Source organism: Oncorhynchus masou, chromosome 28, assembly GCF_036934945.1.
Source record: "Oncorhynchus masou masou isolate Uvic2021 chromosome 28, UVic_Omas_1.1, whole genome shotgun sequence".
NCBI lineage: Eukaryota > Metazoa > Chordata > Actinopteri > Salmoniformes > Salmonidae > Oncorhynchus > Oncorhynchus masou.
The window spans coordinates 69,639,285-69,665,463 of NC_088239.1; the positions used below are offsets into that span (position 1 = coordinate 69,639,285).

At 41.0% G+C, this 26,179-nt stretch overlaps 2 protein-coding genes and 1 pseudogene across 2 annotated transcripts; 2 read left to right on the forward strand and 1 right to left on the reverse strand.

Moving 5' to 3' along the window:
- Window positions 1-1,377: 1,377 nt before the first annotated feature.
- Window positions 1,378-7,265, forward strand: LOC135517052 (pentatricopeptide repeat-containing protein 2, mitochondrial-like; annotated as a pseudogene).
- Window positions 7,266-9,824: 2,559 nt separating this feature from the next.
- LOC135518163 (calcium channel flower homolog) lies at window positions 9,825-19,260 on the forward strand. The gene is made up of 5 exons (XM_064943089.1): window positions 9,825-10,465; window positions 14,556-14,628; window positions 14,840-14,965; window positions 15,119-15,226; window positions 15,618-19,260. Exons 1-5 carry the CDS (start codon window positions 10,360-10,362, stop codon window positions 15,703-15,705), a joined length of 501 nt encoding a protein of 166 aa, XP_064799161.1. The 5' UTR covers window positions 9,825-10,359; the 3' UTR covers window positions 15,706-19,260.
- Window positions 18,972-24,754, reverse strand: LOC135518162 (RNA exonuclease 4-like). Its single transcript, XM_064943087.1, has 8 exons — window positions 24,123-24,754; window positions 23,579-23,985; window positions 23,037-23,189; window positions 20,293-20,486; window positions 20,026-20,114; window positions 19,854-19,928; window positions 19,680-19,754; window positions 18,972-19,583 (listed from the first exon to the last, which is right to left on the reverse strand). The coding sequence occupies exons 1-8, from the start codon at window positions 24,336-24,338 to the stop codon at window positions 19,440-19,442; spliced, it is 1,353 nt and encodes a 450-aa protein (XP_064799159.1). The 5' UTR covers window positions 24,339-24,754; the 3' UTR covers window positions 18,972-19,439.
- Window positions 24,755-26,179: the final 1,425 nt, after the last annotated feature.

The window sequence follows — 26,179 nt, forward strand, 5'->3', positions numbered from 1 at the left end:
TGTGAATCAAATCAACATGGCTGTGTAGAAAAGCTCTCATAGGTTAGAGATGTCATCAATAATGAATTTAGGATGCTCCCAGATAGTATAGCACTGCTGTCGTTAAGGAGTAGACAGGAAACTCTCTCTATTCCTCTGTATCTCTCTCTCTCTCACTGGGTGTCTCTCTTTTTCCTCCCCCCTGTTCTCTCTCCCTGTTCTCTCTCTCCCTGTTCTCTCTCTCTCTCCCTGTTCTCTCTCTCTCTCTCCCTGTTCTCTCTCTCCCTGTTCGCTCTCTCTCTCTCTCTCAGGTCCATTAGGGATGCTCATTCTGCTGCAGAGGAGAAATATGAAACTGGGAAATTAGCTAGCAGCAAATTGATCAGACCCTTCTGTACCTGTCTGAAGGAACTAGGGCTATGGGGACCAGCACTGCTCACTGGTGCTGAGCTATATATTCTCTCCTGTCAAAACATGTGCACTGACAGGCAGCATACTGTTATGGGTCAGAGAGTAGTTTATGACAACGATGAGGTCATCAGGCATGTTTATATATTAACCCCCCTCCCTCAATCTTACACATAATCTAGTACCCGAGTGAAATGTGCACAAGGCAAGGCAATATGCCTATGTGTGGATGTTACAAAATGCACACAGCACATACATTTCATGGACAGAGATGGAAATATTGGTTAGAAATTTAGAAAGAGGGGAGATCTAAAGATGCAACAACTATCATGGGCTGCTAGACAAAAAGAAAGTTGAAAGAAAACCAATAGGTTAGGAGAACGCATACTGTAAAACTTCAACTAAACGCTGAGTCTCAAATTGCTGCCTGTCCCTTTTAATAGCCAGGCAACGGCACACATTTCATCAAATAAACACCCGTTTCAAATAAATGCTGGGTCTAAATGAATTGTTTACGAGGTTACCATGAATTACCATGAATTGTTTTCAAGGTTTAATGTTTAATTTATTACATTAAATAATTTAGTAATGAGTTAGTGCATATACCACAATTTGTGTATACCCACGTCTCAAGGCACCACTTACTACACCACTGCTCCTAAGTCTGAGTTTACCACAAATCTTATTTTCTGCGTTTATAAAAAAAGAAGAAGAAACAGGCTTGAGCCATGGCAGAGTTAGTGCATGTACAGTCGTGAGTTGCCCATAAAAAAGACACAGTTGCTATTGCTCTCTAAAACAGGGAAGGAAAGCTCAGGTCATAGTTTGGAGGGTGCATATTGTGTATGGGACACTGCCCCCTTCCGGTTGTAGGATGAAATTGATTTATGTTCAGTATGTGCATGTGCGAAATTCGTTTCGTTTGTTATAAACACAACCAGACGTCGGACAGCTAATGGGAATTGAGATGGCAAGATAATGGTAATTTTACTCCTCGATAGTCCATTTGTCAGAAGAAATATGCGTCTTAGCTAGACATTTGGAAATCCAGCGTAAAACTAGTCAACAGCCACGACAGGGCGCAGCCATTTTTGAATGTTCCAACTAAATCGTGAAAAAGTGGAGAATAAAACGTATATATGTCTATCTGTTCGTTTTTTCCTCTTCACTGAACTCATTAGTTGTATGGTAAAACAATAAATATAATTAGTCAATGCATAATAAATTGCTGTGCTTATAACAAATCCAGCGCAGCGATGTTTTTTAATTGCCAAACCATTTCACCCTTTGTTCTCGCAATAGTACAGTCAGGGGCAACATGGCGCTTGGCAGGGTCTGTGGCTGCATCCTAATACTGCTCCACGATTGTCCCTCAAAAGGATTACTTTGTGGCCACATACAATCGGACTGTATGGCATGCAGAGTAGGAGGTATATGAATAACTTATTTTATGGTTATGGTGCAGTACCTTGTCGACAAAAACACCACACGAGGAATCTGTCTCAGTCAATGTGACAGCGGTTGAGATGTCTTTTCTTGTCCGGTTTTCATATTTAGCCTGGAACTATTTCAAATTTCCACAAGTTGTTCAGCTCCATGGGCAGGTACAGTAACACAGTAGTTTTTATTCTATTTTTTTTATACCTTATATTTAAAACCAGGCAAGTCAAGTTAAGAACACATTCTTATTTTCAATGACGGCCTGGGAACAGTGGGTTAACTGCGTGTTCAGGGGCAGAACGACAGATTTGTACCTTGTCAGCTCGGGGGTTTGAACTCGCAACCTTCCGGTTACTCCAACACTCTAACCACTAGGCTACCCTGCCGCCCCTGTTGCTCCATTCATTTCAGCAAAAAGGCATCTATTGTCAGAGGATGTTGTCAAACTACAAGAATTTCAGCAGCGGAAACAGGCAGTGGCTCATCAAGTGTCCGGATCAAAAAGTTGTCTACTCAAGTTTTAATGTGACGTGGACAAGTACAGTGACATGCCTCTCTTGCAAGCTCCAAATACAACAATGCAGTAAATGCAGCACTAAACACAAGGTAGAACATTGTGTTATTTTGGGGTATTGTGAACAAAAACACACAAGAAATTAAAATAAGAACACAAGAAAGTAAGAAGCTATATACAGGGTCAGTCACTATACCATATTTACATTGTGCAGGGAATACTGGAGTGATAAAGGTAGATATGGATAGGCGTAAGGCGACGAGGCAACAGGGTATATGCTAAACAGCTTGTCGGTTGTAAGAAATGATAGCAGATACATTTTGTTAAAATAAAGTAAAGACAAATGCCAAAAGATTCACAAAATAGAATTGTCCTTGTTTTTCAAAGAAAAGCATATTTTTTTGTCCATTAAAATAACATCAAATTGATGTCAGAAGGTGAATTCACCAATTTGTAAGTCGCTCTGGATAAGAGCGTCTGCTAAATGACTTAAATGTAAATGTAATGTAAAAAATATAGTCTAGACATTGTTAATGTTGTAAATGACTGTTGTAGCTGGATTTTTAATGGAATATCTACATAGGCTTGCAGAGGCCCATTACCAGCAACCATCACACTTGTGTTCCAATGGCACGCAGTGTTCGCTAATCCAAGTTTATAATTTTAAAAGGCTAAATGATCATTAGAAAACCCTTTTGCATTTATGTTAGCACAGCTCAAACTGTTGTTCTGATTAAAGAAGCATTAAAACTGGCCTTCTTAGGCTAGTTGAGTATCTGGAGCATCATTCATTTACAACATTAACAATGTCTATAATGTATTTCTGATCAATTTGATGTTATTTTAATGGACAAAAAATGTGCTTTTCTTTCAAAAACAAGGACATTTCTAAGTGACCCCAAACTTTTGAATCTATCTATCTATCTATCTATCTATCTATCTATCTATCTATCTATTTGCAAACATCTAGATAGATGGATAGATATATTTGCAAATATCTAGATAGATTGATAGAAATATTTGCAAATGTATTAATGAAGCATAGTGGTGGCAGCATCATGCGGTGCAGATGTTTTTCAGCGCAGGTAATTGGGAGACTAGTCAGGATTGAGGGAAGGATGAACGGAGCAAAGTACAGAGAGATCATGAAAACCTGCTCCAGAGCGCTTAAGACCTCAGACGGGGGCGAAGATTCACCTTTCAACAGGACAATGACCCGAAGAACACAACCAAAACAACTCAAGAGTGCCTGTGGGACAAGTCACTGAATGTCCTTGACTGGCGCTACCAGAGCCTGGACCTGAACCCGATCGAACATCTCTGGAGAAACCTGATAATATCTGAGCAGCGACATTCCCCATCCAACCTGGCAGATTTTGAGAGGATATGCAGAGAAGAAAGGGAGAAACTCCGCCAAATACAGGTGTGCCAAGCTTGTAGCGTCATACCCAAGAAGACTTGAGGCTATAATCGCTGTTAACAAAGTACTGATTAAAGGGTCTGAATACTTCTGTGAATGTGATATTTCAGTTTTTGTTTTTTTAATAAATTTGTAAGAATTTCTAAAAACCTGTTTTTGCTTAGTCATTATGGGGTATTGCGTGTAGATTTATGAGGGCGAAAAAACAATTGAATCATTTTTAATGGGGCTGTAACAAAATGTGTAAAAAGTCCAGAGGCTGGAATATTTCTGAATGCACTGTATATGTATGTGTGTATATATGCATGTCCTTACTGTTTGGGTCTAACTGCTGTACCTCAACTACTTCTTTTGAAGTTGACAGACCATTTTCTATTCTGCAGGTCATTATTTGGAGGTATTCAATCGGAAGCTAAAGAAGAATGAGTTAATATTGAAGGATGACCTGAAACTGCTTCGACACCTATGCCAATCTGCAGAGGACATGGTCACAGCCAGAGGTGCCATCTACAGGTATGGGTCACACAGTAAAATACTAGTTTCTCACTAATGCATTGTGGCCACTGGCCAGATGAGTATCCTGACAATTCGCTGTCAAAACAGACCTGAAGATCAAGTCTACTCATCAGCTGTGTTACGGACAGATAAAGCATTAGTCTGAAATAATTTAATGCAATCTTGGAGTTTGACTCATGTTGTAATTCTTTCTTAGTTATGGTTCTGTATTATTTACGTGTATGTTTGTGTGTTCTGCATGTTCGTTCCACTGTCCAGGTACCACGAAGAGAACAGTAACGTAGCATTTGGAAAGTTTAAGTTTGGTCCCCCGTTCATGAGGCTGTGCTATGAGCTGGGGCTGGAGGAGATGGCTGCTGCCACTCTGACAGACAAGGTAACAATATTTATATGCAGCACTTGGACTACAACAATCAGGGAACAGTCATAATCAACATCTGGACTAAGTGCTGTCATGAACTAAGTGCTGTCATAGTAACTCTAGTCCTCTTGACTAGGGCATTGATTGACGTTTACACATAATGTAGTTTGTGAAGTTGTAAAAATACTATTATTTATCTATATTCTCTAACAGGACATGAGAGGATTATTTTCAGACTCAACCTCCTTCAATATTGCCATAGACATGAAGTTTATGAAAGGATTATATGAGAGTAGGTGGCCTTTTACTATTAGAAGGCAGACACATTAAACTATAAAGGTACACTTTTTAGATGACTGATCTTTGTCATCACTAAACAATGTCTATAATACTAGGTTCTCTGAATGTACTAAGAGACATCTATCTCTCTCTCTCTCTCTCTCTCTCTCTGGCATACAAATGTGTTTAAATATATTTTATTCTCCTTCCAGAGTGATGTTGAAAAAGCATAATCTATGTTTGGTCAGATTATGAGCACTGACAGCGGAATATGTCAAAATCTCAAAGTGAGTGCTAATATTCACTATCTTTACAATTACTTTGTGACAGTGTCAAGCTGTCAGTCAGGGAGCAGGCTTTTTGATGATATTTCTGGTGTTTCAGGTGCTGATGCTGGCTATGGCAGGAGCTGTGAAAGAATCACTCTCTGTCTTGACCTTAACATTGGGATCCAGCAGCCCTGCATTTATAAAGAAGCCTGAATTCGCACAGGAAGTGGTAAGTAAAAAAAAACCCAAATGGATGTTTAATGTCTGATGCATAACCTATGTGTAATTATCTGAGTCATCCAGTCACAAATATAATTCATCAATACATCTATGTGTGCGTGGTCTCTTTCTCAGGTGGACTCAGTGCGTCTTCGGAGCGAGGACAGCCCTCTGATGGCGAGCGTGGAGCAGGCAGTGCCCAACTCCCTGCAGGCAGGTCAGGTGACCCAACGAAACCTGGACAAGATGTTGTGTCATACCCCCATGGGGAAGAAGAGGATGCCCATGGGGATAATGGACGAGAGAAGGATCAGCCAGAGGACTCTGAGGCCTCTGCAGTCCACTCTGTTGTCAGAGTGAATGGGACTAGGTGTATCTCTCAGCGTGTTTGAGGGGATCAAGGTGAGGCGCAGAATTGTGAATCTTGATCAGGTACTGAGTAGGTTTTTGGGAGGGGATTTGCAGATCAGTAATTCTGCGCAGTCCGAGTGCAATGGAGTCGATTTTAAACAAACATTGTTTCATTCTAAACTCTGCCTTAATTGTACCAGTCCCTGACACAGAGGTAGCAAAACTGTACTTCAACTCTATGATACTCCCCCACTTAACATACTGCTTGACTAGTTGGGCCCAAGTTTGCTGTACAACATTAAAACCTATTCAGTCTGTCTACAAACAGGCTCTCAAAGTGCTTGATAGGAAGCCCAATAGCCATCATCATTGTCACATCCTTAGAAAGCATGAGCTCTTGAGTTGGGAAAATCTTGTGCAATACACCGACGCATGTCTTGTATTCAAGATCCTTAATGGCCTGGCTCCCCCTCCACTCAATATTTTTGTTAAACAGAAAACCCAGACATATGGCAGCAGATCCACAAGGTCTGCCATGAGAGGTGACTGTATAGTTCCCCTAAGGAAAAGCACCTTTAGTAAATCTGCATTCTCTGTGAGAGCTTCCCATGTCTGGAATACACTGCCATCAGACACACATAACTGCACCACATATCACACTTTCACAAAATGCTTGAAGACATGGCTAAAGGTCAATCAGATTTGTGAACATGGTCCCTAGCTGTGTGTTGCCGCTTTCCATGTTGTCTGTTTTCTGTAGCTTGTGAGGTGTGGAAACACTTTGTTGCTTTTATGAATTTTGTCTTGCTGCTTTTTGTTCTATGTTGCTCTGTCTGTTTGCTACGTCTTGCGTGTCCTATGTTGCTCTGTCTGTATGCTACGTCTTGAGTGTCCTATGTTGCTCTGTCTGTATGCTACGCCTTGCTTGTCCTATGTTGCTATGCCTTGCTTGTTCTATGTTGCTATTGTCTATATTGTAATTGTTTTTAATAACCTGCCCAGGGACTGCGGTTGAAAATTAGCCGGCTGGCTAAAACCGGCACTTTTACTGAAACGTTGATTAATGTGCACTGTCCCTGTAAAAATAAAAAATAAACTCAAACTCAAACAGCCATGCTCTCACATCACCCAAGCAAGGCTGAACAGAGATGCGCTCTCTCCCTACACCCAGACCTGGACTTTATAGAGACCTATAGTGTACCATTCAGTGCAATGTACCTCTCCTCTCAGCCAGAGACCCTTCTATATTCCTCCTTTTTGATCATATTCTTCACCCGTTCACATGCAATGGTACAGGTATACTAGTTGGTTCTACGTCTGGGGAGCCCCTTCAGAGCATTTCAGACTTTTAACTGCTGACTGTGAAAAGGTTTGTTGAATCCAAGGGACACCAATGTGTGCAAAAGAAGAATGTAATGGTGTATGTGAGACAGATATGTATAAACATGTAATTATTTGTGATTTATAGGGTAATACATATTGAATTAAATAAAAGGTGATGTTGTAGAACTCTTTATTATTTTATTGTTGAATAAAGAGTCCTTCTTTACATAAGTCAAATCAAAATGTATTTTTCACATGCACCGAATACAACAGGTGCAGACCTTGAAATGAAGTGAAATGCTTACTTGCATGCCCTTAACCAACAATGTACAGTCGTGCCCATATGTTTTGAGATTGACACAAATATAAATTTTCACAAAGTCTGCTGCCTTGGTTTGTATGATGGCAATTTGCATATACTCCAGAATGTTATGAAGAGTGATCAGATGAATTGCAATTAACTGCAAAGTCTCTCTTTACCATGCAAATGAACTGAATCCCCCCCCAAAACATTTCCACTGCATTTCAGCCCTATCACAAAAGGACCAGCTGACATCATGTCAGTGATTCTCTCATTAACACAGGTGTGAGTGTTGACGAGGACAAGGCTGGAGGTCACTCTGTCATGCTGATTGAGTTTGAATAACAGACTGGAAGCTTAAAAAGGAGGGTGGTGTTTGGAATCATTGATCTTCCTCTGTCAACCACGGTTACCTGCAAGGAGACACGTGCCGTCATCATTGCTTTGCGCAAAAAGGGCTTCACAGGCAAGGATATTGCTGCCAGTAAGATTGCACCTAAATCAACCATTTATCGGATCATCAAGAACTTCAAGGAGAGCGGTTCAATTGTTGTGAAGAAGGCTTCAGCCCAAGAGAGTCCAGCAATCGCCAGGACCATCTCCTAAAGTTGACTGAGCTGCGAGATCGGGGCACCACCAGTACAGAGCTTGCTCAGGAATGGTAGCAGGCAGGTGTGAGTGCATCTGCACGCACAGTGAGGCAAAGACTTTTGGAGGATGGCCTTGTGTCAAGAAGGGCAGCAAAGAAGCCACTTCTCCCCAGGAAAAACATCAGGGACAGACTGATATTCTACTAAAGGTACAGGGATTGGAATGCTGAGGACTGGGGTAACGCCATTTTCTCTGATGAATCCCCTTTCCGATTGTTTGGGGAATCCGGAAAAAAGCTTGTCCGGAGAAGACAAAGTGAGCGCTACCATCAGTCCTGTGTCATGCCAACAGTAAAGCATCCTGAGAGCATTCATTCTCAGCCAAGGGAGTGGGCTCACTCACAATTTTGCCTAAGAACACAGCCATGAATAAAGAATGGTACCAACACATCCTCTGAGAGCAACTTCTCCCAACCATCCAGGAACAGTTTGGTGACGAACAATGCCTTTTCCAGCATGATGGAGCACCTTGCAATTGGCAAAACACTGATATTTTGGGTCCATGGCCAGGAAACTCCCCAGACCTTAATCCCATTGAGAACTTGTGGTCAATCCTCAAGAGGTGGGTGGACAAACAAAACCCCACAAATTCTGACAAACTTCAAGCATTGATTATGCAAGAATGGGCTGCCATCAGTCAGGATGTGGCCCAGAAGTTAATTGACAGCATGCCAGGGCGGATTGCAGAGGTCTTGAAAAAGAAGGGTCAACACTGCAAATATTGACTCTTTGCATCAACTTCATGTAATTGTCAATAAAAGCCTTTGACACTTATGAAATGCTTGAAATTATTCTTCAGTATTCCATAGTAACATCTGACAAAAATATCTAGACACTGAAGCAGCAAACTTTGTGAAAATTAATATTTGTGTCATTCTCAAAACTTTTGGCCACAACTGTAGTTTTAAGAAAAATACATGGTAAAGTATTTACTAAAATAAATTGAAGTAAAAAAAAATAAAGAAGAAAATAGAAAACTAACAAATAATTAAAGAGCAACAATAAAATAACAGTAACAAGGCTACAGTATACACAGGGGGTACCGGTACAGAGTCAATGTGCGGGGGCACAGGTATTAGCATACCCATGGCGGGAAAGTCCAGCATGCCATTTTCTGATTGGGGGGCACCAACTCTGAGGAAAACAGCCAACAAATGAGAATCAAACGTTTGGACACACCTACTCGTTTTTCTTTATTTTTTTTACTATTTTCTACGTTATAGAATAATAGTGAAGACATCAAAACTATGAAATAACACATATGGAATCATGTTGTAACAAAAAAAGTGTTAAACAAATCAAAATATATTTTTCCCAAGACAAAAGCAAAAGCATTCCTCTTGAAGCTGGTTGAGAGAATGTCTAGAGTATACAAGCTGCCATCAAGGCAAAGGGTGGCTACTTTGAAGAATCTCAAATATAACGTATATTTTGATTTGTTTAACACTTTTTTAGTTACTACATGAATCCATATGTGTTATTTCATAATTTTGATGTCTTCAATATTATTCTACAAAGTAGAAAATAGTACAAAATAAAGGAAAACCGTTGAATGAATAGGTGCGGTAGCAGAGAGAACAGTCTATGACTAGGGTGGCTGGAGTCTTTGGCAAAAGTAGGAGCTTCATATGTCTCAGGCAAATCATAATTAAATACATAAATGCTCATAATTAATTAGGGATAATAAAAAAAACATTACAGGATTTTGTTGTGTCGCTGCGCCGTGCAGCATCTACCGAACTGTTTTGATTGGAACACACCCACATGTAAACAAATAGTGACGTAGACTATTTTAGTTCCACCCACAATGCAACGCGGACGAACCTGGGGGATCCTCCGAGAAGACCTGACAAAAAAAAAAAAACACAGATTAGAGACAAATTAAGACAAGGCAGGTCGTTAAAACGATAATTTGTGAATGGTGTAATTTAATAGTGGTAGCTCTAGCTGCCTAATTTTAAGAAGAAAAAAAATAGTTTAGTAAGTTCCAACTTTGTTAGTGGAGGTTAGCGGTGTGATAGAAGCCAGACTTTGCTTTGGCGACAGGGACAGCAGAGTTAGCCAGCTTCATAGCTAATGTTAGCTGTCAGCTATCTTGACAACAAAACAATGCTCCGTTGATAACCATAGTTTGTTATTTAGCTAGCCAGAGTATAGACCGGATCAAAGCTATCATTAAAACACACATCTCTGTGATTTCTTCAACTATCAACAAGACCATTGACGTTGGCTAACTAACGCTAGTTTTCCTTGTCCAAGTGAGCCACAGCCGGTAGTGGCTATTGTTAAATTAACTGAGGCGAGTCGCTGAATCATTTACTGGGTCAAAATGAACATCGACGAGGCGGCAGCTCCGAAACCTGTCACCGACGATGATGGAATGACATGGTGGTACCGATGGCTCTGTAAAATCGTCGGGGTCCTGGGCGGAGTATGTAAGTAAAAACTAACTAAGCGTTTTCATAACTACTGTGATTGACAGTCCAATTTGAATGTCTAATACACAGGGAGGTGATTTCCTACAGTCAACGTCCCACAAAAAGAGCTGTGACGCTAATATTTGTGTTAACTCTTTGGAATGGTAATCTGTGGCTTTCACTGAGAACTGGGCTGGTACCCAGTTTCATCGGTTCACACTCTATAGTTAAGGCTGTACAATTATTTTGTCTAATACATCCACAGTGGAATCACCCAACTGCAAAACCCACAGATCACAACTATGTAGAGTTTACTTATTAATTATTGTATTTATTTTTAAGTTATGTATCAATATTCCAACCTGTTTAGCATTATCTAGTCCAAATATGGCATTATTCCACTATTTTTTGGATCCGTTTCAATGGGGGACCTTTGTCTGGAATTTGGATACCTGTGTGAAGGTAGCTACAATATTGGAATTTGCTGGTCGCCTTCAAAATGAAAGTTCCCCATTGTAACTGAGCCAAACAGATGCAAATAGTGGAATAATGCCATATGTGGACTAGATCATGCTAAACCAGGTTGGAACGTTGTTACAGAACTATTTATTTTCTTAAATCATTAATTAATTAAACTCTACATAGTTGTGATCTATGGGTGTTGCTGAGTAGGGTGATACCCCATTTCTTGGGTGCACACTCCATAGGTAAGGCTATATGTACAGTGCATATGTATGCCCCCAATGCAATTATGCGGTCTAGTGCAATTCTGCTAATTTAATATATGACAGTTCTCTACCTTCTTCCACTTGCCTCCTCAAATTTTTCAGCAATGTTGCAATTATAAAAAAATATCTAAAAAAATGTTTACATTTCTATTACCTGACACAGGCACAAAACCATGTAAATACTAGCTGACTTCAATTGACATGCGATGCATGCTTACTCTCTCATGACTGAAGGCACGTGCACATGACGGAAGGGCATGCAATGACAGTGTGAGGCTATACTCTCTTTAGGAAGCTCTGCTGATCTGCTGTCTTTGAAATATTAGTGTTTAGTTGGGGCCTTCAGTGTTCTTACTGAGCGCCTCTGTCTGCCCAGACAAAGCACTGCCACATCACTCTACCCCAGCAACTCTCTGTACAACAATAACCCATTAGTCACATGTTCACATTGTTCCTTACAGGAACTAAGAGGGTGGAAGCTGGCACTGTCTGTCTGCTCTCCTGGCTGTCACATACAGTGCCTTGCGAAAGTATTCGGCCCCCTTGAACTTTGCGACCTTTTGCCACATTTCAGGCTTCAAACATAAAGATATAAAACTGTATTTTTTTGTGAAGAATCGACAACAAGTGAGACACAATCATGAAGTGGAATGACATTTATTGGATATTTCAAACTTTTTTAACAAATCAAAAACTGAAAAATTGGGCGTGCAATATTATTCAGCCCCCTTAAGTTAATACTTTGTAGCGCCACCTTTTGCTGCAATTACAGCTGTAAGTCGCTTGGGGTATGTCTCTATCAGTTTTGCACATTGAGAGACTGAAATTTTTTCCTATTCCTCCTTGCAAAACAGCTCCAGCTCAGTGAGGTTGGATAGAGAGCATTTGTGAACAGCAGTTTTCAGTTCTTTCCACAGATTCTCGATTTGATTCAGGTCTGGACTTTGGCTTGGCCATTCTAACACCTGGATATGTTAATTTTTGAACCATTCCATTGTAGATTTTGCTTTATGTTTTGGATCATTGTCTTGTTGGAAGACAAATCTCCATCCCAGTCTCAGGTCTTTTGCAGACTCCATCAGGTTTTCTTCCAGAATGGTCCTGTATTTGGCTCCATCCATCTTAACCATCTTCCCTGTCCCTGCTGAAGAAAAGCAGGCCCAAACCATGATGCTGCCACCACCATGTTTGACAGTGGGGATGGTGTGTTGTGGTTGATGAGCTGTGTTGCTTTTACGCCAAACATAACGTTTTGCATTGTTGCCAAAAAGTTCCATTTTGGTTTCATCTGACCAGAGCACCTTCTTCCACATGTTTGGTGTGTCTCCCAGGTGGCTTGTGGCAAACTTTAAACAACACTTTTTATGGATATCTTTAAGAAATGGCTTTCTTCTTGCCACTCTTCCATAAAGGTTGTGCGCTTTTAACGGACCTCTGAGACTATCAAAGTGCAGGTGCATTTATACGGAGACTTGATTACACACAGGTGGATTGTATTTATCATCATTAGTCATTTAGGTCAACATTGGATCATTCAGAGATCCTCACTGAACTTCTGGAGAGAGTTTGCTGCACTGAAAGTAAAGGGGCTGAATAATTTAGCACGCCCAATTTTTCAGTTTTTGATTTGTTAAAAAAGTTTGAAATATCCAATAAATGTCGTTCCACTTCATGATTGTGTCCCACTTGTTGTTGATTCTTCACAAACAAATACAGTTTTATATCTTTATGTTTGAAGCCTGAAATGTGGAAAAAGGTCGCAAAGTTCAAGGGGGCCGAATACTTTCGCAAGGCACTGTAACCCTACCCACTTTGCCAAAGCACAGCCCCCACACCACTAGAGGGATATCTTGAGACCTGAAAATGGTTGTCTAGCTATTTTTTATTTATTTTACTAGGCAAGTCAGTTATGAACAAATTCTTATTTTCAATGACGGCCTAGGAACAATGGGTTAACTGCCTGTTCAGGGGCAGAACAACAGATTTTCACCTTGTCAGCTCGGGGGTTTGAACTTGCAACCTTCCAGTTACTAGTCCAACGCTCTAACCACTAGGCTACCCTGCCGCCACAACGATCCACAACCAATTTGACAGAGGTCGAAGAATCCTTAAAACGATCATGTGCAATTTGCACAATCCAGGTGTAGAAAGCTCTTAGAGACTCACAGCTGTAATCATTGCCAAATATGCTTCTACAAAGTATTAATTCGGGGGTGTGAATAATTATGTAAATTAAATATGTCTAAAAACATGTTTTCACTTTGTCATTGTGGGTATTGTGTGTAGATGGGTAAGGAAAATAATCTTATGTAACTCATTTTGAATTCAAGCTGTAACACAACAAAATATGGACTAAGTCAAGTGGTATGAATACTTTCTGAAGGCACTGTGTATGATTCCTCTGACTTTAGCTACTGCAGAGTAGACTGCATATGTGTGTCTCTGAGACTAGCAGTGCTTGTGTGTGGGCGTCTCTGTGTGTGTATGGCATGAGTGTGCTAGCTAGCCGAATGGTCTCATCTGGTACTGTGGGAGGTTGTTGCCAGTGGCAGCCATTTAATTTAATCACACTCGTATGGGATCTCCAATCTGTCCTTACTAGCATGAGGTTAGCGTGATGTTTCTCTCTTGATAGAAATCCTGTGCTGTGTTTTCAAGCTTTAATGGTTTCAAACCAATACAACTCTAGCCCCACTAGTTAATAATTTAACCAAAATCAAAGTTGGGTACAAAATACAATATGAGCTGTCTCAGCTTTGAGACACTAGTGGGCTGTGTGAAATCATGTATTCATTTGTGTGCGTGTGTGTGTGTGTGTGTGTGTGTGTGTGTGTACTACAGAGTACAATGGATGTCATGTGTGTAATTATCCCGTCTTTTCATTGTCTGGGTCCCTTCCCATGCTCACAGTGTGGCCACTAGACTGGTAGCTGCACCCAGCAGAGCCAACCAGGCAATGTATATCAGGGACCTAGCAGGATCTTAGCATGGGGCCTGTAACCTCAGATTAATACTCATCTGTCTCCTGTTTGGCTCGTATTCTATGGCTCTCTGCCAGAGGAGAAGAGCTGATCCTCTGGTGCTCCTGCTATCAAAACCACTCATGTTTGTTTAAATGGACATTTAGGCCCTTGTGGTTTCCAGTTAGGCTATATTTGATTTAAGTGTGGATGAATAACATCCCCAGTCAGGGTAATAGCACTGTTTGTCATATTTCTAAATTGGAACAAAGCCTCCTTTATTCTGGTAAATTGGTATTCATGGTGACCCTATATGCCTGAAGCGTCCACATGCATATTTATACCTGTTTGGACTTGATCTGGTTGCATTATCAGAACTATAACATTGCATGTAATATGATATTTTCTCTCCCACTGAAGCATGTGCCATCTCAGGAGTGTGGATGTGTGTCACTGTCAACCCCTTAAACATCGCTGCTGGAGTATGGATGGTGTAAGTTTGTCTTGCACCATATGATCCTTAGCCAAGGCTTTAGATTTGCATACACGCCTACATATATTAGAGAGAGAGTGTGTGTGTGTGTGTGTGTGTGTGTGTGTGTATATATATATATATATATATATATATATATATATATATATATATATATATATATATATATATAAGATCCATCACTGTGCTAATGTCCTCCTTCTTTTTCAAGGTTGAATGCCTTTGTGCTGTTCCTGTGTGAAGTTCCATTCTGCTGTCAGTTCATTGAGTTTGCAAACGCAGTGGCAGCTCGAGCTGACAAATTCAAGCCATGGCAGAAAGCCTTCTTCTACTGCGGGTAAGAACTGGACTGAGACCTGCTGTCTTCACATGACTCAGCTGTCTATTGTCTAGGCCTGCAATTTTAAATGACCTTTTAACCAGTTGAAAAACATACTTCAAGTTTTCTGTAATCAACCACTCAATCAAACCCTGTTTCTTGTATTTCCAGGATGGCACTGTTTCCCATATTCCTGAGCTTCTCCATCACCACTTTGTTTGGAAATGCCATTGCCTTCGCTACGGGAGTCCTCTATGGTCTCGCCTCACTGGGCAAAAAGTGAGGCTTTTCTATTCATTCTTTTGTGATAAGATTTCGATTTGAATATATGTGTGTAGGCCTACATACTGTACTTGAGATTGAATTTTTTTTCTCGCCCCTCTTTCTCACACTTTCTCCCCTTTCAGTTCAAATGAACATGCATTTTTAATCAACATTTAGATGTTTAGGTGTTATTAATCAGTAGTAAGATGCATTACATTTAAAATAATGTAACATCTTGTAACAGGAGATAACAGCTTCATTCCATACTCTCATTGTAACTTTGAGTGGCAAAAAAGTAACCCTGTAAATGATCTCATTCAACATTATATCTAACATCTCCCCTTTCCTCTGTGGTGTCATGCTTTCGGCCCTGTTTCTCTCTCTTCCACCACTCTGTTTCTTTCAGGGGCGATGCGGTGAGTTACGCCAGGCTGAATCACCAGAAACTGGGGGATGAGGAGAAGCTGACCGGGACGACTGACGGGTCAATATAGTGACATGGCTCATCCCTCCGGTCTCACAGAGGAGGAACACTATCCTTTATCAAGGGACAAAGATCTCAACCCCTCTCCCCCACCATCTCTTCTCTTTTACCCCACCTCTCCCTCTCTGTTACTGGGTTTATTTATGTATCTAAACTGCTGCATCTTTAATGTCTTATTTGATGAAATGTGTCCGTATAGATTTTATGTAATTTGGTCCTTTTATAGTGTGAATTTAGTTTGACATTTTAGTTCATGTAAGGTTTAGCAGTTGTTTTAATGTTTTTTGTTTGTTTTTTTTAAATTCATTTTTGTGTGCTGTTCTGTTGTCCTGGTTACTGGGGTATCCATTTTTTGCAAGTAGGAAAAGGAATGTACCATTTTAGCCAATCCGCCTTTCAGGAAACCTGGGCGATAGTGAAAGTGGAATTGTAGTTTTTGTTAAGGATTTTCCCAAGTCATCTTCCACTGTTTGTGCCACCGGCAATTGGAAATTCGGCCATTGGGACAGTAATCCCAAATGTATATCCATCCAGTGTACCCAAAGATGGGAGTCCTCTTTCATATTGATTACTTGAGATATGAAGTAACCAATATTCAGTTTTCAACTGAACACTTTGAACAAACATTGACAACATTGCATGTTTACAGAGGACATAGGATTCGCTGTGACATCATAGTTCTAACAACGGTTTTCAGTGCACAGATAAGATGAACTATCTTATCAGCTTTCGGGGCATTCTACAAATTTGCTTGTAATCAAACAGTCACAGGTTGCTATAGGTTGTGTATATCATGAGAAGAAAAACAGATTAAGGGCTCAATTCAATACATCTTTCTGATGTTCAGCACTGTAGTGCAATTGAAATTCAAAGGTAATGTTCCCACTTTTGTGGAGACTGCATTCACGGTAAACTATGCACATGTCGGCTAAATCGGAAATGACTAACATTTAAATCACGCTATAGTGCTGAACCTCTGCGATACGAATTGAATTGGGCCCTAAAGAAAGGTTCTAAAGTACTATAGCCTATCTATTGTTGGTGCTCTCTTCTGGAACCTGAATTGACCTAGAACCCGGTTGATCTATGCCACTTCAGAATGTTTGTTTTCGACTCTACAAATCCTAGTGCGATCTAGCCTTCTGACCCATGGAAGCAGAATGTTAAAGGTTTAAGGACTGTGATGAGATAATGTCTTGATTCAGAGACTAATAGTGTGTAACACAGCACACAAAGCAAATATTAGGCTTTTTCCTTAGTCAGATAGGAGATACAATCTTCTGTCCAACCTCTGATCACAGGTGAAATGTGTTGTTCAGCAACATGCTACTGTTTTTTTGATTGACTCTTTTGGTGAAAAGTAATGCATTGAGTTAGCTTGTTTGGCCACACCTCTTACTGTAGTGTATCTCGCACATTATCTCTGGATTGGAAAACATTTCAATCAGTAAAATGGTCTCCCATGATTGGTTCTCAGTTAGGCATATTTTTATTTTCTATATATATCATACAGGGTAACTAGCAAGAACACTATTGCAGGTCACTTTAACCAATGCATAGGTACTATCCACATACACGTACAAATGAACCAGCTTTTGTTAAATGGAATCAAACACTACAGGCACACAAGCGATATTATATCACTTAGGAATATATGGAACACTATTTACGCTCATAGTTCAAAATAATATGCAAAATAGGTGTGTTAGCAGCTATCTAATGTAGCTTCACAGTTAACTAGAGTGTTGGGCCAGTAACCGAAAGGTTGCTAGATCGAAGCCCTGAGCTGACAAGGTAAAAATGTGTCTTTCTGCCCCTGAACAAGGCAGTTAACCTACTGTTCCTAGGCTGTCATTGTAAATAACAATTTGTTCTTAACTGACTTGCCTAGTTAAATAAAGGTTCAAAATATAATTTCAATAGTTTCAGATATTAGGCATTTTACCAACATTTTCATTACTGTAACAGACCAAAAAAGTTAAATATTTTATTTTAACATTGCAATGAAAAGGCCTGAGTTAAACATAACACAGAAAATAAATATTTCAAATTAAATAAAAACCTTTTCCCAATTTGAGCTCTTCAGCCATTTTGGTAATGAGAAAGCCAAATGTGGTATTCTAGATGATGCATAATGGGCAAATAAAACCTGATTGGAGTTTTTACAGGAACTAGAATGTTTTTGACACATGTCCAGACACTATGTAATACATATAGTTTAATGTAAACTTCGTGTTTTATTCAAATAAATTAAGTTCTATAAAATGTAAATGTAAAATGGGTTTAAAATAAGACACCTTCCCAAAAAGACATCTTGGATCTCGGAATGATAGTCAATTTTGGCAGGTTCATCATGGTTTTGTAACTCAATTTGCTAGACATATTTTAAAAGAGAGATTCACCCCCATATACAAGAGGGACATTAATCCGAACATTATGGTCTCTGGGCACATACAAGTCCTTAATGGTTACACTAGCGTTATGGAACAATGATCTAAAGTATTTTTTACTTAACTGGGAAAGTCAGTTAAGAACAAATTTGTATTTACAATGACAGCTGGATGAGATACAGCCTGGATTTGAACCAGGGACTGTAGCGACGCCTCTTGCGCTGAGATGCATTGCCTTAGACTGCTGCACCACTCTGGAACCTCAAACAGCTTGCCCCATGCAATAGGAATGAGTTTTGCAGCCCAGACCTCTATAGTTTGCTGTAAGGGGTTTCTGTGTATTCTTCTGCTTAGTTATGTTCAATCTAAGTGAATTTAGTTTGTCTTTGTTGCTTTTTTATGATGTAATGTACTATAAGGTCAAAATGAGCATACTAACTTGGTTGCTAGTTATATGGGGGTGCGTTTGTAAATACACCCTGGAGTGCCAGAGTGCGCTTTGGGCGTTCATAAATTCAGAGCGTTTTGCTCTGGCCAAGGAGTAGGGTTGATCCGAGCGTTCTGACCGTAATGGCAGTCAAGCTGTCCGGCTAAAATTAGCTGGCTTGATAGCTACTTCCATACAAAAAATTAGAGAACACCTCACTCTGACCATTTTACTCACCCTAGCAGAGCTGGTTTGGCTTTTTTCATGTTATCCAGAGCATTGGTGACTAACTTTGCTGCTGGCAACACTAATTCGCATTTTTGCCGACATTTACTGACACCGGTCATGTCGAACATTCTTAAATTCATCAGTTATAGATGGCCAGAGCAAATTTACGAACGCGCCCATGGTATTCTCTCCATATGGCTAAACATTTTTCCTCCTAGTTATTACTTGTGATTTAAATATGTAACTTTTAATTCATGAAAAACTCTCAAATACAAAGGCAACACATAATCCAAACTGCAGATATTCAACATGAAGACATGGATGTTCGATCAGAAAAATACCACATTTTAAAACATTCGAACCAGAAAACTGATATAGCAGACAATGAATGTAAATGTAAATGTAATGAATGAAAGATCCATGCATAGTTAAAGCGGCACTAGGCTGTTTCTGATGACCAACTTTCTGAATGATTAGGGTTGAGTGGGATTTGAATAAAGTCCATATTAATTTGATCAAACTGCTTTGTGTAATCCTTATGGGTCACCAAGAGATTCCTCAATTCACTAAGACCTCAAAGTGCGAGTTCACTTCCAAAAGAAACAATTGTTAATTCAATCAAGCCTCCTGTCCTGTGCCATGTAGTCAAGGGCGAGTCCTCAGTCCCATTACAGACTGATGCAGTTCAGTCAGCCAGGTTCATTTGTGTTTGGGCGATTTGGGCTTCCTTGGTTCCTTGGTCTTCTTGGTTAACTCCGGGTTGTTATGACTAGCCTTGATCTCTGCCTCCCAATGTTTCTTCACCACCGTGTACAACCTCATGGTCGCCTGGGCGTCTTGGACCTGCAACGCATTCTCAGACATTGGCTACGGTTCACAGTTGTACTACTGTATATGTGAGCTACAAAATAAAAAAATATTGATAAAAAGCTGACTTACGGATGAATGTTCTCCCTGTTGTACTTTGACACCGAGTATTTCTCTACACAGGAGTTTCAGAGAGGGCCGACCACTCTGAAAATAAAATAACATTATCCTCCTCTTATAGTGATATTACAACCCCTTCAGTTACGCACATTAATACAAAATATCTGCCCACAAACCAGTCTTTACCTTCACAATTTTCTTGAAAGGTTTATACTTCTGGGTGTCTCTGATTCTCTTTTTTGGGTGATCCAAGAACAAAATCTGAAAAATATTAGCATGGAAAGTATATGTAAATGTTGACAATGGTCAGGTTTTATTTAGAATGATAAACAATGCAAGTTACATCATAGTAGTGTACCTTGAGGTCATTGTGAATGGCGTGTCCCACAAGCGTTCTCCCCTTGAGGATCTCAGCCACCTCTTTCTGTACGGTCTTCACATTCTCACCTGCAGAATTTAACAGACGACACAAAAGTTGCATTTGAAAACGACCCGCAGATAACTTCATCCTAAAATAAAGACTCTTTGGGCTTTAGTGAGTTTGTTTCCGTTTCCAATGCTACCATAAGACCATATTAATACAGTGGTAAAATAATCACTAAGGAGGTCAGCTCATCCTGCTTACCGTTTTTGATGTCATCTGGTCGGATGCCACTGACAGCTGTCCTGTAGTCCGTCACCTTCTCTGTGGGCTTGACGAATTTGTCATAGATGCACTTTCCAAACTGGTTGACAAGGGAGACCCGGGCTACGATGCTTTCCTCGCCATCTGGCCCCACACCCACCATCTCACAGTCCATAGCCACCGCCTTGGTCAGGCTGACAGGTGCCATGATGAACAGGGAAAGAAAAAGCCTTGGTCACACCTGGTACTTGACGCTTGACCCCCCCGATATTCCCTAGGTTTTTTAGCCCATTGATTTTGTAGTAATGTTACATAAAAACACAGTGTACAATTGCAAGACAGAGCTTTAAAACTGCACGTTTTCTCTGCAACTCATGGCAACATGTGTAGAATTGCAGGAAATAGCTATAAACCTGCAAAAAAACCTCTCCAACAAGAGAGGTGTTAACAGTTTGTATTATTAACAGTGCTTGTGCTCAGAAATAGGAGGACGCAGGACGTTTCCCAATGCTGGAAGGGGGGCCTGAGTGAAAACGTTTGAGAACCCCTGCACTAGATAGCAGTAGGAGGTCACATGACATCTCTTGGCCACTTGAAACCAGAGGTGTCTAGTTTGGGTAGTGAGTCACTGTGCCCAAATGGCTGAACGGATTTTCAAATCTGACATCATAAAATGAATGTAGAAAACGGGGCTTTATGTTATGGAGTAATTTTTATTTTTAAAAATAAGGACACCAATAGGTGAAGAAACAAACTTATATTCCCAGCTAGCTAAACAACGCATACAAGGTAATGTGGGAGAAGGAAATGCATTTCTTTACAATGACAATCAGGTGTACCCTTCATGCATATTAAAAAGGTGACTTGACCTACATTGCATAATCTATGAATATGTCCACAGGGTATCATTTATGGGCTTTATGGGGTGGGGATTCTTATGACATTGCCAGGAGTAAGATTCTAGTACGAGTTCCAAAAAACAACATAAACTCTTATGTGGTTAACTCAGTGGTTCTCAACTGGTTTTACTTCGGTTCTCAACTGGTTTTGCTTCGGGACCCTAATTGAACCAGTTTGTCTGTCACAAACCAATACTCACATCATGAAAAATAATGATTTTTAATGCGGTAGTGATATACTCAATCAAGGAGCTGTATGCGCTCCAACCAGACAAAGTGGAGCGGTGTCTCCCGACCCATCCTGTCCCAGCCTCTAGTATTTATGCTTCAGTAGTTTGTGTCGGGGGGCTAGGGTCAGTCTGTTATATCTGACTATTTCTCCTGTCTTATCCGGAGTCCTGTGTGAATTTAAGTATGCTCTCTCAAATTCCCTCTCGGAGGAGGACCTGAACCCTAGGATAATGCCCCAGGACTACCTGGCCTGATGCCTCCTTGCTGTCCCCAGTCCACCTGGCCGTGCTGCTGCTCCAGTTTCAACTGTTCTGCCTGCGGCTATGGAACCCTGACCTGTTCACCGGACGTCCTATCTGTCCCAGACCTGCTGTTTTCAACTCTCTAGAGACAGCAGGAGCGGTAGAGATACTTTGAATGATCGGCTATGAAACGCTAACTGACATTTACTCCTGAGGTGCTGACCTTTTGCACCCTCAACAACCACTGTGATTATTATTATTTGACTCTGCTGGTCATCTATGAACATTTGAACATCTTGGCCATGTTCTGTTATAATCTCCACCCGGCACAGCCAGAAGAGGACTGACCACCCCTCATAGCCTGGTTCCTCTCTAGGTTTCTTCCTAGGTTCTGGCCTTTCTAGGGAGTTTTTCCTAGCCACCGTGCTTCTACACCTGCATTGCTTGCTGTTTGGGGTTCTAGGCTTGGTTTCTCTACAGCACTTTGAGATATCAGCTGATGTAAGAAGGGCTTTATAAATACATTTGGTGTGAGAGTGCGAAACAGACAGAAAAAATGCAAGCCTTCATCATCATGGGGGGAACGTGCACCCACTCCCCAACAAGGTAGGTAGATGAGCTGTACGCAAACATTCAATGCCAACAGGACTTTTATGATGTGAGCTTTCCGTCTTTCATCAAAACTTGGCTTAGGGAGGATACACTTGTTGAATCAGTGACTTTGGATGGGTTCTCTGTCATGCGCTTGGATAGTGACTGCCACAGTATGGGTAATTACTCAGACTGTGGACCAGTTGAGGAAACAGTTCAAATGGACAAATGCCAGGAATGCTGTTGGACCGGATAGAATCAGACCCGGGTGCTCAGTGACTGTACTGTGCAGGTGAGCGGCACCCTGCACTTTATCTTCATGCAGTCACTGTCTACCTCTACTGTACCTACACAATGGAAATCCCCCTGCATTGTGCCTGTTCCCAAAAACACCAAGGGCAGGGCCTAAACAACTTCAAGCCTGTTGCACTCACTTCCCAGCTGATGAAGGTATTTGAGAGAGTGGTCCTGGCACAACTAAAGCAGCAGGTGCTCCGGGTTTCTTTACCCCCCCACAGTTTGCCTACCAGGCCAAGAAAGGTGTGGAATATGCACTGCTGTTCATGTAGCACAAATCTGCTCATAGCTCTATATTGAAAACACTGCAATACTGTGAAGAAAAATTGAGATTAAAATGAAGTAAAAATGTAAATTCATTATAATTGACACTTTCTACCTGGTTTAAGTTCAGACTGGAGTATTTTTTCATAATAAAAAATAAAAACCTCAACACTTGCAAACCAATCAAAAACCACCAGTTGAGAATCGCTGCCTAACTTACCCCTCAAATGCCCTGTCCTTGACCAGCGCGCTCTCTGTGGTCTGGGCGTCTGTCTTCTGAGTGCCTTGGATCTTCCTCATGATATCGGCTGCCTCTGTTCCCACTGTGGCCTCAATGTCATCAGGGTCCACATCATCAAACCACATGTCCGATCTATTGGAGGACAGATATGCATTAACCATCACATACAGTAACCAACACTGAGGTGCATGTGGAAATAATATCTGATAATCTGACCGTAGGTTTGGATGCAAGTTTGACAATTGACTACAGAAGTGACTAAACACAGACAAACCACACACTTGCTTTTTACAACAGTGAGAAGTTCTTGAAGTCAACACCTCAATAGTCACACTTCCTTGCCGGTATTCACTTTGGGTGCCTGTACTGTTTATATTTAGGTGCAGAAACTCTGCAACACCTTTGAGCTGATATTCTATAAAAGATGTGCAGAAACTCAAGCAGTAGAACATTGGAGGTGCTGGAGTTCTGGTAGGCTCCTGCCCAAGTCAAGGCAATATTGGTAACACTGAAAGACTTACTCAGTGGGTTTCTTTTCCTCCAATTCTACTTTCTTCTTCTTCAACTGTGCATTGCTGTCTATCTGGACACTGCTCTGTTTCCTCTTCTTGGCTTTGGGCTGTTCTGTCCCCGATCGTCCTGGATCTATCCCATTCACCTGAGTTTTACTAGGAACAGAACTGTCCTTCCATGCTTTCCCACTGTTCACCTGCTTGGGCTTAGTTGCCTTGGCATCAGTCACTGTCTCTGCTAAGTTCTTAGCAGACTTCTTATGCACCACCACCACCTCCTTCGAAATGTCTTTAGTTGGTTTCTTATGAGTCTCGTCCTTCTTTGAAATGTCTTTGATGGGTTTCTTAGGGACTTCCTTCTTTGAGTTCTGCTGAAACAGTTGTCTTTTCACAGGAGGGGGGTTGGATTTGAACACCTGCAAATAGAGAGAGCTCTAATAACACCACATTTTTGACAGGGATGAGTGGTACTAATGCATTCAAGTCTGTCATCTATCCAAAAATCTGTATCACAACATGCCATTTCTGACTTACGTCATAACCAAGTCCTTACCTCTAGTAACGTTTTCCAGTTGGTTGAAAACTGTTGGGCATCTTTCGGGGGAAGCAACGCCTTGGTTTTACCTTGATCTTTTGAAATGGGCTCTTTTTTCTTGGTGTGTTGATAAAACGTTTTCTTTAGAGGTTTCTTTTTCGTTTGGCTCTGACTGGATTTTGGCATTTTAGAAGCAGCAGAGTCCGTTTTCTCTGATTTGACTTTACACATCATGTCTCGATGGCTGTGAGCTTTGCTTTTGAAAATCTCGCTGTCAACTCGGTTCTGATTACTTGGTGGGAAGCAGTGTGAGAGTAATGACAGCCAGGACTTCCACTTTATACTCTTAATATCTCATTAAAAAAAGTTAACCTTGCTAAATGATTTGCTTTTGAAAGCCCAATATACTTCAAACGTTCTGTAGCTCAGTAAGTTAGCTACTTGCTATAAGTTCGCTAGCTCTGCTAACATGTGATCAGAAGCTCAAACATGAACGAATTCGCTAAGTAACAATAACATAACTAATCGGTACTCAAGGAATATTTCACCTCTAAATGAATAATTACAACGCCGCAACAATCGTTATGCTGTACACAATTAGAGTTCCAACGTTGCACATTTTTCTACATGCCATGCTGAAATGTGTCACAAGTGTGAATGTCCGAAAGGAAACACGTCCACGGTTGCGCTTGGTTCCTAGAGTTCATCCTGAATTATGTTGCTTAATATAAACTACTCTACCAATAAAAACTGTAATCAATGATGTTGGCTGAAAATCTATACATAATATCCAGTAAGGTGACAAGCACACAAAAGAGAACCAAATCAAAATCAAATCAAATTTTATTTGTCACATACACATGGTTAGCAGATGTTAATGCGAGTATAGCGAAATGCTTGTGCTTCTAGTTCCGACAATGCAGTAATAACCAACAAGTAATCTAACTAACAATTCCTAAACTACTGTCTTATACACAGTGTAAGGGGATAAAGAATATGTACATAAGGATATATGAATGAGTGATGGTACAGAGCAGCATAGGCAAGATACAGTAGATGGTATCGAGTACAGTATATACATATGAGATGAGTATGTAAACAAAGTGGCATAGTTAAAGTGGCTAGTGATACATGTATTACATAAGGATGCAGTCGATGATATAGAGTACAGTATATACGTATGCATATGAGATGAATAATGTAGGGTAAGTAACATTATATTAGGTAGCATTGTTTAAAGTGGCTAGTGATATATTTACATCATTTCCCATCAATACCCATTATTAAAGTGGCTGGAGTTGAGTCAGTGTCAGTGTGTTGGCAGCAGCCACTCAATGTTAGTGGTGGCTGTTTAACAGTCTGATGGCCTTGAGATAGAAGCTGTTTTTCAGTCTCTCGGTCCCAGCTTTGATGCACCTGTACTGACCTCGCCTTCTGGATGATAGCGGGGTGAACAGGCAGTGGCTCGGGTGGTTGATGTCCTTGATGATGTTTATGGCCTTCCTGTAACATCGGGTGGTGTAGGTGTCCTGGAGGGCAGGTAGTTTGACCCCGGTGATGCGTTGTGCAGACCTCACTACCCTCTGGAGAGCCTTACGGTTGAGGGCGAAGCAGTTGCCGTACCAGGCGGTGATACAGCCCGCCAGGATGCCCTCGATTGTGCATCTGTAGAAGTTTGTGAGTGCTTTTGGTGACAAGCCAAATTTTTTCAGCCTCCTGAGGTTAAAGAGGCGCTGCTGCGCCTTCTTCACGATGCTGTCTGTGTGAGTGATTGATGATTGAGTTGGAGGCGTGCGTGGCCACGCAGTCGTGGGTGAACAGGGAGTACAGGAGAGGGCTCAGAACGCACCCTTGTGGGGCCCCAGTGTTGAGGATCAGCGGGGAGGAGATGTTGTTACCTACCCTCACCACCTGGGGGCGGCCCGTCAGGAAGTCCAGTACCCAGTTGCACAGGGCGGGGTCGAGACCCAGGGTCTCGAGCTTGATGACGAGCTTGGAGGGTACTATGGTGTTGAATGCCGAGCTGTAGTCGATGAACAGCATTCTCACATAGGTATTCCTCTTGTCCAGATGGG

Bases quoted from the DNA above. Each gene is read 5' to 3' on its own strand.
- LOC135518163 (XM_064943089.1), top strand. From the start codon at position 10,360: ATGAACATCGACGAGGCGGCAGCTCCGAAACCTGTCACCGACGATGAT. The intron at 10,466-14,555 runs GTAAGTAAAAAC...CTCCCACTGAAG, and splicing joins CGGGGTCCTGGGCGGAGTAT to CATGTGCCATCTCAGGAGTG. The intron at 14,966-15,118 runs GTAAGAACTGGA...TTGTATTTCCAG, and splicing joins AAAGCCTTCTTCTACTGCGG to GATGGCACTGTTTCCCATAT.
- LOC135518162 (XM_064943087.1), bottom strand. From the start codon at position 24,338: ATGATGTGTAAAGTCAAATCAGAGAAAACGGACTCTGCTGCTTCTAAA. The intron at 23,986-24,122 runs GTAAGGACTTGG...CTCTATTTGCAG, and splicing joins ACTGGAAAACGTTACTAGAG to GTGTTCAAATCCAACCCCCC. The intron at 19,755-19,853 runs GTAAAGACTGGT...TTTTATTTTCAG, and splicing joins CTTTCAAGAAAATTGTGAAG to AGTGGTCGGCCCTCTCTGAA.